This window comes from Trachypithecus francoisi, unplaced genomic scaffold, assembly GCF_009764315.1.
Source record: "Trachypithecus francoisi isolate TF-2019V2 unplaced genomic scaffold, Tfra_2.0 Contig00586, whole genome shotgun sequence".
In the NCBI taxonomy this organism is placed as follows: domain Eukaryota; kingdom Metazoa; phylum Chordata; class Mammalia; order Primates; family Cercopithecidae; genus Trachypithecus; species Trachypithecus francoisi.
This window is the reverse complement of record NW_022680749.1, coordinates 8,853,906-8,867,675: the sequence shown is the minus strand read 5'-3', so window position 1 is coordinate 8,867,675 and position 13,770 is coordinate 8,853,906. Positions and strand designations below refer to the sequence as shown.

Genomic DNA, 13,770 nt, shown 5'->3' with positions numbered 1-13,770 from the left:
CATTCTAAGGAAAGCCTCCCTCTCTCTCTTCCCTCATTCTGTTTGGGAGCAGCATCATAATCCTAACTACAGCTGATAAGTCTAAGGGTAGTGATTGTAGGTGAACTTTATTAAGGAAAAGGGAAGGCAGAAGTTGGCAAATGAAGAACCCAGCATTGTGAACGCATGAGTCCTTGGAAGGGATCAGAAGTCCCCTTCAACATTACCATGGTGTCGGGTTTTCCCCTTCATCCGACATGATTTCTCCATTTGCCTGCACGCAGGATTTTCATCTCTTCTACCCACTGCCATATCTCCAACACCTGGAACAGTACCTGTCCAGTAAAATGAGCTCCATTAATACTTGTTGAAGGAAAGAATTCTAGAGGAGTAAGAATATCTGGCTCATCATTTTTTACTGTGTTTCGATGTTGTCTTCCTGTGTTATAGTGATGCTAATTTTCATTGTGAAAGTATGATTTTGGACTTTTGTGGGATAATTTAAGTATTAAAGGATATTTCTAGCAGAACTTGTTTTTTAAGTTCTAACCTACTAGCTGGCCAACTTTCAGAAAATAACCTGTTGGTAAGTTAGGGACTCTGTATCTTTCCTTTTTATGTTTCAATAATGTATCTTTTATATACATAAAGGAAGTAAAAACAACAACAAAATGACCAGCTTTTTTTCTGTCTTTGCTTCTCAAGTGCTCCTAGCTTCCCAAAATAGAATCTAAGGCTATTAAATATGAGGAAAACACAGGTTTGAAAAGCTGAAAAATATTAAACATTTGGCAGAATATCTTTTCTGTATATGTTTTCTCTGTGTGCACAGATTTGTTTGCATTACAAATCCTTGATCACAGACTTGGAGTATTATTTATTCCCTGTATAGAACTAAGCACAGAGAAAATGTTGGATTTCCCTAATATTTTTCAGAATTGTACCCTTGCTTTGTGATTCTCCTAAGAACTGGAGAGAGAAGGCAGGCTGTTTTTATTTCTTAGATTGTTCCTCTGACATTGCTGTTGTGTGAGACTTTTCTGTGGGTAAATAATAATAATAATATATTTTCTGCTAACCATTTCAACACTCTAGGATTCCCAGACTATCTCACGAATCTGTGTGATCTTAAAGAAATGCTTTTGCTGTAATGCAAAGGGAAAGCTAAAATGAATTAAAAGCTGGCCTAAATTAAGACAGCTGGGGCGATCACTGGGTGTATAATACCAGAGTGTGGTAGACCTTGGTTGTTTTGAGAATGTGTCACAGCATCCTACATCAGAGTTGATATGTTGTCCTGGCTGATTTTGGTTGCTGTGGTCATGGGGAGGAGGAGCTCTTTAAACTTTGTTGACTACATGGATTGTGAAAAACTGTAAGGCATGCAAAAAGCATGGACTGACTTTAGAGTCAGAGGGCTCTCAGGCTACAATCTGGCAATGCCTCTTTGTGACCTGGAATAAAATAGGTAACATCTCAGAGCCTTAGTTTACCTTTCTGCAAAATGGGAGTAATGATGCCTACCTAGAAGGGCTGTTGTGAGGACTGGTGCTGGTACCTGGCTGGCAGGACTTGCTCAGTTGACCAGTTATGATCACAGTGTTCACCTGTTATCTTTCCATCTCTCCACTAGGTACCTTGGAATCACAAGGCCCCTCACATACCCTGTGAGGCAAAATGGGAAATGCATGGCGAAGATGATTCTCTCCGTCTGGCTTCTCTCTGCCTCCATCACTTTACCTCCGCTCTTTGGATGGGCTCAGAATGTAAATGACGATAAGGTGTGCTTGATCAGCCAGGACTTTGGCTACACGATTTACTCTACCGCAGTGGCATTTTATATCCCTATGTCCGTCATGCTTTTCATGTACTACCAGATTTACAAGGCTGCCAGGAAGAGTGCTGCCAAACACAAATTCCCTGGCTTCCCTCGAGTGGAGCCAGACAGCGTCATCGCCCTGAATGGCATAGTGAAGCTCCAGAAGGAGGTGGAAGAGTGTGCAAACCTTTCGAGACTCCTCAAGCATGAAAGGAAAAACATCTCCATCTTTAAGCGGGAACAGAAAGCAGCCACCACCCTGGGGATCATCGTTGGGGCCTTTACCGTGTGTTGGCTGCCATTTTTCCTCCTCTCGACAGCCAGGCCCTTCATCTGTGGCACTTCCTGCAGCTGCATCCCACTGTGGGTGGAGAGGACATTTCTGTGGCTAGGCTATGCAAACTCTCTCATTAACCCTTTTATATATGCCTTCTTCAACCGGGACCTGAGGACCACCTATCGCAGCCTGCTTCAGTGCCAGTACCGGAATATCAACCGGAAGCTCTCGGCTGCAGGCATGCATGAAGCCCTGAAGCTTGCTGAGAGGCCAGAGAGAGCTGAGTTTGTGCTGTAAGGTCATTTATCATTATTTTCCTTTTATCCCCCAAACCCTTTCATGCAGCTTTTTGAAGCACATCACAGAAAGTTTCCTGAACGAGTAGCTAGCTTATGTTTTACTAAACATACCAGATTTGAATTGACAACAGTATAGATTCCAATCTTCCACCCAGTAAAATTCCAAAAGCCAAAAATAGGTACTTAGTTGGATTGGTAGATGAGACTAATTTGCTGAAGAATTGCAATTGATGTGATTGACAACAAAGAGGTGATATTTTCCATTCTTTCTCCATAAATGACATCCAAATTATGTCCTTACATCTAAAATTGTGTAACATTATTATTTTAGTTGTTGTTATTCTTCTGTCTAGTAAAACCTTTTTGATGACCTCAACCTTCACCGATAAAGTCTTCTTTTGAGGTAGGAGGCACAATGATCCTTCTAGTATGCAGTTACATTCACCTGGGCTGAAAGGAGGCAGCCCAGGAAAAAGAAGAGTGGTTAGTGTGGGTCTCAAGAACCGGACGTGGTAGAGCGCCTCTGTAATCCTAGCCTCTTGGGAGGCCAAGGAGGGAGGATAGCTTGAGCCCAGGGGTTGGATTATGCAGTGAGCTATGATCATGCCATTGCACTCCAACCTGGTTGACAGAGCAAGACCTGCCTCTAAAAAAGAAAAGGAAAAGAGCCACAGGACCGTTTAGGAAATGTTCCTGGCCATCTTGGCAGGAGAGAACCAAGAATTGGTCTAAGAAGTCTTAATGACTTTCAAGGAAGCAATTACCATAGGGTCTTGGGATCTGAAAAAGGCTCTGATGGTGATAGAGAAATGGAAATTTCAGAAGTGACCCACATGTTAAAAAATTGACATTGTAAAGAAGGAAAGAGATAGTATATTAGTTAGAGGTGTCAACATGTCAGATGAAGACTCTGTTTTAAATGTGAGGTAGAGGAGATTTCTTCACATTTGAAAGTCAGGGGAAAAATAAACTTGGAATGAAAAATTGGAAGGTTCTGGTGAGACAGTGAGCAGATCAATGTTGGAGGCGTCCGTCTTCACAGCCTGGTGGGAAGGAGCAGACTAGAGAACCAGGGACCACTCTAGCAGAGAGGGACCTTCCCAGTCATCTTGTCCACTCCTGTCATTCAACAGAAGAGCTAACTGGGAGTTGAAAAGTGAGATGTCTCACACTTAGCTAGTGTCACAACTAAGTCTAGATCCCATATCATCTGAATCCCAGTGCTACTCATTTTTCTTATACTGGACTGCCTTTATCTTACAACTGAAAGTTTGAAGACTACAGTTATGCTAATTCTTAAGCTGAGTGTAGCTTCACAGGCATTCATGTTTACTTCTATATACTCTTTTGTATACATGAGATTGTTCACAATATAAAAAGTAGCATTAAAAAATAATGTAATTTTAAGTTCTAGAACATGTACTATGAGCACACCCGGAGATCTTACTATGCCTGTAAGAGTTCATTGAATTTACTATTAGGATTTTCCCACCAGATTCTGAATTCCTTCAGAGAAGGAACTATGTCTTAATCAGATTTCTTTCTGCAGGATCTAGTGCAGTGCTTGATACATAATAGATGATAACTAAAAGTAATAACTGCTAACCATTATTGAACACCTGCTATATGCTATGCTGCATGCTACCTGCAAAACAGGTGCTTCTGGCATCCCCACTTTTCAGAAGAACAACTTAAGGCTCAGGAGCATAAAGTAACTGACCTATGTTCACACAGTCCCTAAGTGGTAGCTGTGATATGAATCACTCCGATGCTTCTATTGAATGTTATGCAATAATACTTGTCAAGTGACTTCAGTATATAGGCAGTGAAGAGTCTCAGAATATTTTTGAGGTAGAGACTAGCCGTAAGCTCTCTAAGAAGACAATGAGAATGACTTGTTACACTAAGTAAGTAAAGTTTGTTAGACTTACTGCACTATGCATGGTATCCACTCCTAGACAGTCTTAGTAGTTTCTCAGATGAAGGAAATAAGGCAAGGATATTGATAGAGTTTTGGGGCTTGGGCTGGGTGATTTGAAGGTGGGGAACTGGTGAAGATTAGGCAGAGTTTATGACATAATAGCTTTAGACTGGTAAGTACAACTAGATGAGGGCTGTGAAGTAAGTGCTAATGAGCAAACCATTAGTTTTGATAAGTAGGCTATTTTTGTTGGCATATAGTCTTATCTTCTGAAAGTGACTATTTCCTAGAACAAATAGCTAGGTTATTTTGCCTGGCTCCAGCATTGTTTAGCACAGGAAAAGGAAAGCGTGTTGGTTCTAGTTCTCAGGAGTAACATGGGAAGGTCTCTCTGGCAATAGTGAGGAGGGCAGACAAGGGAAAGATGGGTGGCAGGGGATCCAGTTAAGCAGCCAGTGTATAAACTAGGAAAGAACAGATAATGTCATGAGCAAGGAAACACTGCTATATTTGCATGCATCCTATAAGGTCAAAGAACTTGAGAATAATTTTATTGATTATTTTAGTTAATAATTCATAGATAATTCAGATAGATCATAAAATGGTAATCTTTAAAATGTAACACAAAAAGGTTTTCCAATTTAAAATAATAGCTTGTGTTTGCTGAGAATTCACTCTCAGGCACTTTGCTGAGCACTTCATGTGAATTTGATCAATTAATCCTCAAAAGTTTATGATAGGTTAGTTTTCTTCATTTCCATTCTGAAAATAACAAAACAAGGGCTTGGAGAAGTAAAATAATTTCCCCCACAGTCATACAGAGAGTGATAGAGCTGGATTTGAGCCCAGGACATCTGTGTTCAAAAGTGCTTTTAACTTCTATGCTACTGTGCCTTTTATAAAAATAAATCAGCTAACGTAAAGTCTAAAGATATTTGCCTTTGTATCTTTAGCTAGTCTGGAGGCTTGGGTGTTGTTTTCCTGTTAGCTTAACACAGAGGTCAGCAAACTTTAACTGTGAAGGGCCAAGTGGTATATATTTTAAACTTTGCTAGCCATATGGTCCCTATTGAAACTACTCTTCTCACTGATGAGTAATTTGTCACTGACATAAGTAAACGGATAGGCCTGTGTACCAATAAAACTTTATTTACAAAAAGAGGCTGCCAGTTGTATTTGGCCCACAGGCCATAGTCTGCTGTATCCTCTTTACATTTCTCTCAGTTTGAATTTATAATTACAGAATATCCACTTCATTAAGGATGATTAGCCTAAAAACATCCGTCAGCTTTAGGAAATTTCTAATGTGGCTGCCATGCATTGAGGAAAGTACAGAAAACGGATGATATCTTTCATGTCCTTGTGCATATATTTTTGTTGGAAATACTTTACACAAACAGACATATGTTGTTATGGCCTGAATATCTGTGTCTCCTGCAAAATTCGTATTTTGAAACCAAATTCCCAGTGCAATAGTATGAAAATGTGGATTCTTTGGGAGGTAATTAGGTCATGAGGGCAGGGCCCTCCTAAATGGGATTATTGCACTTATAAAAGAGGCCTCAGGGAGCTTGTTCACATCTTCTACCATGTGAGGACGCAGTTAGAAGTTACCATCTATGAAGCAGACAGCGAGCCCTCACCAGACATGGGATCTGCTGGTGGCTTAATCTTGGATTTCTCAGCCTCTTGAACTCTAAGAAATAAATCTCTGTTGTTTATAAGCTACCAGTTTATGGTATTTTGTTATAGCAGCCTGGCTAGGCTAAGACATATGCACATGCAACCTTTCTGTAATAAGGGAAGGTGGAGACAGGAAAAGCTATAGGATTCAAAGGAAAGGAAAATGACCCAGAGCTTATACTAACCCTGATCAGAGAAGACTTCCTGAAGGATATGAACTCAAGAATGTCTATTAAGTTGGTCAAAGCATTTATAGTGAAAGGAGAGCAGAAATGTTATTCTAGGTGAAGAGGACTTTTTTGTAAAGGTACCAATGTGGGAGCTTATGCAAAGGACCACCTGGCTGAAACTAAGCATTTGGGTGCAGGAACTGTTGGAGATCAAAGCAGAAAAGTAGATTGAGATGAAATTGTAAAGAATCTTCTATGCCAGCTCCAATAATTTGGACTTTTAGTATTGACAAATGGTTCTTAATCAGAAGTAATTTTGCCTCCCATCCCAACTCTTTGGAGACATTTGGCATTTTCTGGAGGCATTTCTGGTTGTCACAAGTGGGGGTGGGACACTTCTGGCATCTACTGGGTAGAGGCCAGGGCTGCTGTTAAGGATTTTACGGTATACAGGCCAGCACCCCTGCCCCCCACCCCCTGCCCCAACAAAGAAGTACCCAGTCCTTATTGCTAAAGTTGTGACACTCTGGTGTAAATATAGTAAGCCATCAGTGAATCTGCAGGTAGGGGAATGGAGTCATCAAAATGGTCAAGACTGATGCAGTAGCACTGTGTGGGTAACTCAGAAGGTAAAAAATGGATGTTGTTTTTCCCAGAAAATTGGCTTGTTTTTCCCAGAAACATTTGAGTGTCTGCTATGTACAAGGTATGGAACCAGGCGTGGTAGGGTAGAAAGGTGAGTAAATGACAGTTGTAGTCTCTGGAAGCTTTTAATCTAGTATGTTGGGGTGGCTGTAGAGGTGATGGTGGCTAGTAGGAGACTTGTAATCAGAACCCTTTGCTCCCCCTGCCTCTCTCTAGCTCTCACTCATCTTGTGGTCACCCTACAGACTCTGGACTCCTCCAGACTCTGGGCTTTCTCCAGCTCTTTTCCTCCCATCTAGCTTCTGGGCTTCTAGTCTCTCTTACCTTCTTGCCCTGTTCTGCCTTCTTGGCGCTACGTATTCTCCTACATAATAGTTTCTTTCTTTCCTGTGTAAACCTGTGAGACTGTATTCCTACTCCCAAATATTTGCCTATTTTCCCCCATTTTCTTGATCAGCATAACCAGAACCTCAGGAGTTCAGCAGGCACTTGAAAATTTTCCCTGGAGTAATGAAGTGAATAGATGGGGGAAAAGCTGTGAATACTTTTGCACTGGTAATTTTAATTTACTGCTATCAATTTTAATCCTTTTCACAAGTATTCACAGATTGGTAATATAAAATCAAATGTGATAATGAAATATAATCAAGGATTCTTTTTTCTTTTTAAATGTGATTACTTATGGATTTGCTTTGAATTGCCATCAATTGCTTTTAAGTATCCTGTTTTCATGAATTTTGTTGATGTCATTTATGAATAACATTGAACAGCACTTTCTAAATACTTCCATATAAATGAATGTCATGAAATTGTTTTAAGGTAGCTCTTCTTTTCCTGCTCCCTTTTTTCCTGGTGATTGTATTGTCATTGTCTTCAAAGGGCCTCTTGTAATTCCCGTGGATTGCAGGGATCCTAGTGGTGACTTGTAGCAGAGTAACCTTGGTTTTTTGCCATGAATTCTGCCAATACAGTGCTCCAGGGTTTGTCCTGAAGCATCCTGAAAGGTACTTTCTTTCTTTGTGGAAACCAGTAATTAAAAATAAAATAGATCCCAGAGAAAATTGGAGAGAAGCATTAAAGCCTCTGGAACCCTGGGTGTCTGTGATCGGATGCTGCCTTAGGGTGTCTGTGATCGGATGCTGCCTTAAAGGCAGAAGCAAACAAAAAGTTTGCTATTTCATGGGCTTTTCTTCTCCGTAGATGATTTATTTTCATTAAATCATCATTTTATTTTTACTAAATCATCAATTAATAATAATAGCTTATTTGCTTCATGCTTCGCAATTGCCTACATTTTAACTTTGCAATGTTTCTTTAAGGAAGGCAGGTGTTTTCCCTCCCTTGCTTTGTCTAATATTTATATATTTTTGTTCTATTAGTAGATAATAAATTCATATAGCACAATATAAAATCAAGCAGTACAGAGGAGTACAGAAGAAAAATAAGTCTTGAGGGGCATTCTTAGAAAGAAAATATCCATGGTAGAAATAAAGAACGGGGGATATTTGAGGTGGGTCTTGAAGAAAGAGTAGGATTTTAACAAGAAGACATAGTAGGGGTGGAGGTGGAGTGGTGGCTGCTCAAGGCAGAGGGGACAGAATGGACCGAGGGGCCCAGATGTTGATAGAGGTAGACAAGAAGTTTGGGGCATGTCTTCAGCAGTACTGGGAAGCTGGGTATGATCAGCATGGAGGGCTAAGTGGGCAGGGGTGAGGGAGGGAGATGAAGGCTTTTGAGCAGGAGTGAGACTAGGGATGCAGTATAAATGATATATGGAAGGCTTCACAATAGGAGAAGGGATATGGGTTAGAATACTGATGCAAGAGTGGGGTCTCATGTCAGGAGGGCCTGCACAAGGAGGGTGCTGTTGAGACTAGGAAAGAGGCCACAGGTGTCTGTGTGGATACTACAATCTCCAGCCCATCACAATTGGTTAGTAGGTGGGTAGCAAGGAAAGGGAGACTTTGGAGATAGTGCTGTGGCCTAGAGGAATTCAGAACATGAACTATGTGAGCAGAGCAGTGCTGAGCTGGAGAAAGTGTGGTCTCTCCTGTGCTGGGAAGAGACAGAGGCCCTGGGCTAGGAACGTGTCTGTGGAGCACAGATGGTTGCCAGTCTCCTCTTCAGATACCTAGGAGCCTATAGGGCTGGGTCTGGGCTGAAGTGCAGCACTTGTCCTCAGGTGTTATTGTGTGAGGCTGAGGGGAAAAGCCAGAAACCATGTCTCCAGCAAAATCCATCTATTGATCACCCATCTGAAGTGCTGGGCTGAGAGGGGGACCTCAAAGAAGGAAGAGCAGGACTGCAGGCAAAATAGCCACATGGCAGGGTAGGGAGTGCTTTAGATGGGGTGGGTAGGCTGAGATTGGTTGCATAGACCCAGTCTCTGGGTCCTCATAGACCTAGCTCTTAAGCACATGATGTAGTGTGGTAAGTCGAGGCCGGTGGAGGTGCAGAGTTAGGGGAGTGGCTTTACACCAGGAGAAAGGGACTTTTCTCAGCCATTGGCTGACGCTTCTTTATCACTAATACCACTTCTGTGCATCTAGGAATGAGGGAGAGAAGTGAAGTTTCTTGGTCCCTGCACACTTACCTTACAATAACCCACCTTCCTAGGTTTGAGGGAGAGAACACTTCTCGTTGGTAATCATTATTTAGTCATTATTCTTTTCAAGTAGGGCAAGTGCAATAGTATTTTGCAAGGATTTTTGAGAGCAAAGTCATTTTTGGCTATAGCTGTATTAAGAAGGTGAATTTCTAAATGGGTTATTTGGGGCTGATTTGCAAATATATTAAAGCCTTGGCAACTTGTGGGAGTTATGAAACTTACCGAAAGAGTCACAGCACTTCTTCTTTCCCTTTAAGGATACTCATAATCCATTAGAAGCCACAAATGATTCAAATTACTGACTGCTGTAAAAATTAAGTCCACCCACCACAAAATGAAAACTCACATTTACGGTTCTGCTAAATCATTTTCTTATTTCTCTCTTTTTTTTAGACAAAACGCTGACTACTGTAGAAAAAAAGGTCATGATTCATGATCGAAAGCAGAACAATGGAGATGAAATAAACAAGGCAAATTAGAGGTGGAAACAGAAGGAAGTCATTTGCTGAGACTGCAGAATGGAATGCGACTTCTCTCCTTTCTTGGGATGTCTAAAACGTGACAAACAGGATGATCTGTTGTACACACTACCTTACAAGGGAGATGGTGACTTCTCCTTTTTTCTGTGGATCAGTGCTATTGTGTGTTCTCAGTTTAAGATAGCAGATCATCTCAGCAGTAAGCACACCGACAGAACTGAGTTCCACAAAGGAAGCAGTTTCTGGTGCTTTGCATATGTCCAAATCCATGCAAGTGGGAGAAAGTTCCAATGCACACTTCCCATGCTTCTGAGTCTAGGTGTTGTGGTGAATATGCAGGAATCACTCCTGAGACAGAAGGTATTTTGTTGTATGACAGAAGGCTTTTCCAAGCAAACTTCAGTGAGTGTAGTGTTGAATATGTTGCATGTCTATGTTAGAAAACAGAATCCAGTCATCAGCTAATACAAATGATTTCCCAGAGCAGTGTTTGTTTCAAGCTTCTGTCAAATAGTTTGGCTTTTCTGCAGGGTCTCTGTGATTTCTCCACCAATGTACTTTCTTTGTTAACTCACTTATTATGGTATAACTCAGGAACAGGTCTCAGGATGGAGAGAAGCATATAACTTGAGCAAAGCTTTTTCTTGTGCTGTGAAGGGTCTTGAGAGGTGAGGGTGATGCCTTCTGTGAGGATTTTTATCGCAGTGAAGCTCAAGTGGTACCCAACTGCATTGTAATTAACATGATTATTGGCATGTTTTTGACTCTCATTTTCTACCAGGCTGCAGTGGGCCCACCCATGGGCTGGCCCACAACTGTATGCTATGTGGAAGAAGTGTGGGAATGATGGGTTTTCCATGAAATGTTGTGACGCTTCTGGAGATGGGGCATAAACATGTTCATTCTTGTTGAGCTGCGTTGTATTAAACCAAATTGTGTGAAGCAAGGTCACCTGGACCACTCTTGGGAAATGCTTCAGAACACCAGTCTGTTCCTTCTAGAGAATCTGTTTTTGTGTTCCCTGTATCTTAAATCAAATGTGTGCCTAAGCAATTCTGTCCTCTGATTTCCACCCCTACCCACCAAAAAATGGTAGCCATGAAGGGCAGGTAAGGAAACAGAAAAGGTCTCTTTGCGGATATATATTTTTTAAATGGCACTATGTAGCAATTAAGAGCTAAGGAGACAGAATGACAGCAGATGAGAATAGAAGAGTACCTGTACCTACAAGGGGAAAAATGAATGCAATTCTTTATTTGATAAGAGAGAACTGAAAGATAATATTATTTTCCTATAATAAAGCAAGCTGTCCTGTCACAGGATAAAGTGGAATTCCAACATGGGTTATGGACTTCTTCTAATTCCCATTGACATTGCTTCTTACCAGACATGGGGAAGAGCTGCCTTTCCTGAAAGGGGAGGAGAGCACTGTCCTTTCAGACAAAGCTTGTATAAATTCCTGAACCGCAAATTTGCTAAAGTGACCGTATATATTATATTCATAATTTAAATGATTATTTATGGTCAGATACATATTGTTAAACTTGAAAATGTTTTATTACATTACATCAAATAAAGTTTATTTGTAGCTGAAATAAAGCAATGTAAGTAAAAATTTTTAATTAAAGGTCTTATATCATACATGTTGCTGTCTGTAGAATGGCTGAAGGGCAAACACTTTACATGTTTGCTAAAATCCTAACAGGTAGCTAAGACAGCTCTGGATTCAATTACATTTCACTGTGAGGATTCATTCCCTTAGTGACTTTATTTTTATAAAACAATGCCTGTTCATTACTTGATCTGATTAATGAACATTGTTTGGGCTTCTGGCACTTTCGGCATTGCTGGCATCGAGGGGACAAAGATGGGTATGGCACAGTCCTTGCTTTTAAGAGTTTGCCATCAGGTAGAAGGCAAACGTGTCTTGGTTTGTCACAATGTAGTATAGTAAGTGCTATAGCAGGTTTTAGGGAATGACTTTTTCTTTCCTGTAGTGTAAGACAGGGCACTATGGTTAGTTGGATTGATTCAGGTTTTCAAATGTGTTGTTTAATTTTTTATTAAGACCTTCGTGATTCAAATTGGCTCTTTATCCTGCCTGACTCGAATGCCCAACTGTTGACCTCTCTGCTTCATTCTGGCTACAAAGGCTGAGCTTCATGTGTATACTGTACTTTAAATATGTGGCAGCAAATGAAAGGCAAAGGTAGAAATGGCAAAGGAATGAGAAAAATAAATCATTCATACAGTTTCACATATGACATAATTTGTGTCAAAGACACAGCTTTTGTTTTAACTAAGAACTGGGAAAATCATTGAAATGAACATTTTGTATATAATGACTGTTCAAGCAAGAAGGACTATTCCTCTTCTCACTCTAGGGTATCAGCTGTCATTTTCTGGCAAGGCTGAGTACTGGGAAACCATGCTTGAGAAGTAAATCACTTACTTGTAAGAGATAACTGAGTCACTGTTGCCTTAGCATTTAGTTTTATTCTGTAAATATTAAACAGGAGACACTCAGAGTTCCTAGGTTTTCTAGCAACTGTTTCATAACTGAAAGCATTGATTATGTTGTCATGGGCTTGATATGCTTGTGCATGTATTTGATGATCATATTTTCATGTAGTTTTATTAGGTTCATTGATTGCAGGCAGTGGGTCAAAAATATGAATGGAAAATGCAGGCAATTTTTTCAAATAGTTTATGCTAATGTAATAAGTGTCTGATTTGCCATCTAGAGATAGTGGGAATTTCCCTTTCAGCATTTTCATTGTCAATTGAGTTTTCAATTTAATGGCTATAAATGTTTCTAAATATTGGAGTCTTGAAAAGTTGTTCATGCTCCTTCTGATATCAGGAACTTCACACATGTTTTCCCTCTTGGTTTGTGATATTCTTCCTGATCTCATTTATTTGATGTATGTCTTCATTATTGTCCAGTAAATCTTCAAGGGTAGGGACCATGTCTGTTTTTCTCAACAATATGCCCATTACCTAGCACCATGCTGGGAACACATATATGGTAGGCCCATAATGGATATATCTTAATGAGAAGGATAGAGGGAAGGAGAGAAAGGCACGAGTTCACTGGCACCTTTAAAAAAATATTTATGTGAGGAAACAGAGAAGACTTGCCGTGATCTAGCAACATGCCCAGTGAATGGAAGAGAAGGAAATGGAATTAAGCTATTCTGTGTGCCCCTTAGGTCAGGCCCTCCACTACATGGTCCTGCTTCTCTTGCATGAGTTAGCTACTTATATCATGAGAGCATCCTTTTCTTAATTTTCTGCACTAGCGAAGCAGAGCCATGTATGTGCTATGGCCCATATGTTGAAACTTGTGTATCTACAGCTAGCCAGATGGTCTGTAACAGCGCACAAAGAAGCCATTTGGAAACTTTCAGAGGGTCAGCACGTTTTGAAAACAACTCAGAGTAATGCATATTGTGATGTCATTGCTTGTTTTAAGCTTACAGTGAGGAATATCTTGTTAGGTACTGAATATGAAACATGCAGACTTTGAGAACCAACTCAGAGGTTCTAGCCCCCAGAGATAGAAATTTATTTAATTGGATCATCCTTTAGACTTGTTTTGTCTGCATCTCTGGAAAAGGAATATAATGTTTTAATTTAAAATACTTTGCTTTTTAAGTTGCTGCTGGGTTAAATACATTTTTTAAAGAAAACCTGCTCATGCGGTACATGTTAACAGAGATATGATGTGGTCATCAATAAAAATGTAAAAGAAAATTTGCTATAGCTGATATGAAACAGAAAGTGAGAGACATTGACAAGTATCAGAAGTAGATTTGCAGCTAATGGTTCTGTTTAGTCTTTGGTACATTAAAAAAGGCAAGATGAAAGAATTATACCTGTACTAGTAG

The 13,770-nt window shown here is 40.3% G+C and overlaps 1 protein-coding gene across 2 annotated transcripts in view; it reads left to right on the top strand.

Annotated features, from left to right (window-relative positions):
- HTR7 (5-hydroxytryptamine receptor 7) overlaps positions 1 to 11,507 on the top strand; it is a 107,700-nt gene extending 96,193 nt beyond the window's left edge. The window contains exons 2-3 of one of the 2 annotated variants that reach the window (XM_033216015.1): positions 1,613 to 2,368; positions 9,795 to 11,507. In XM_033216015.1, coding sequence (XP_033071906.1) covers positions 1,613 to 2,368; positions 9,795 to 9,837 — 799 coding nt within the window. In that variant the 3' untranslated portion in view covers positions 9,838 to 11,507. Of the gene's footprint in view, positions 1 to 1,612; positions 2,374 to 9,794 lie in introns of both variants that reach the window. The other variant, XM_033216016.1, reaches the window with a different exon arrangement.
- The last annotated feature ends 2,263 nt before the right edge of the window (positions 11,508 to 13,770 follow it).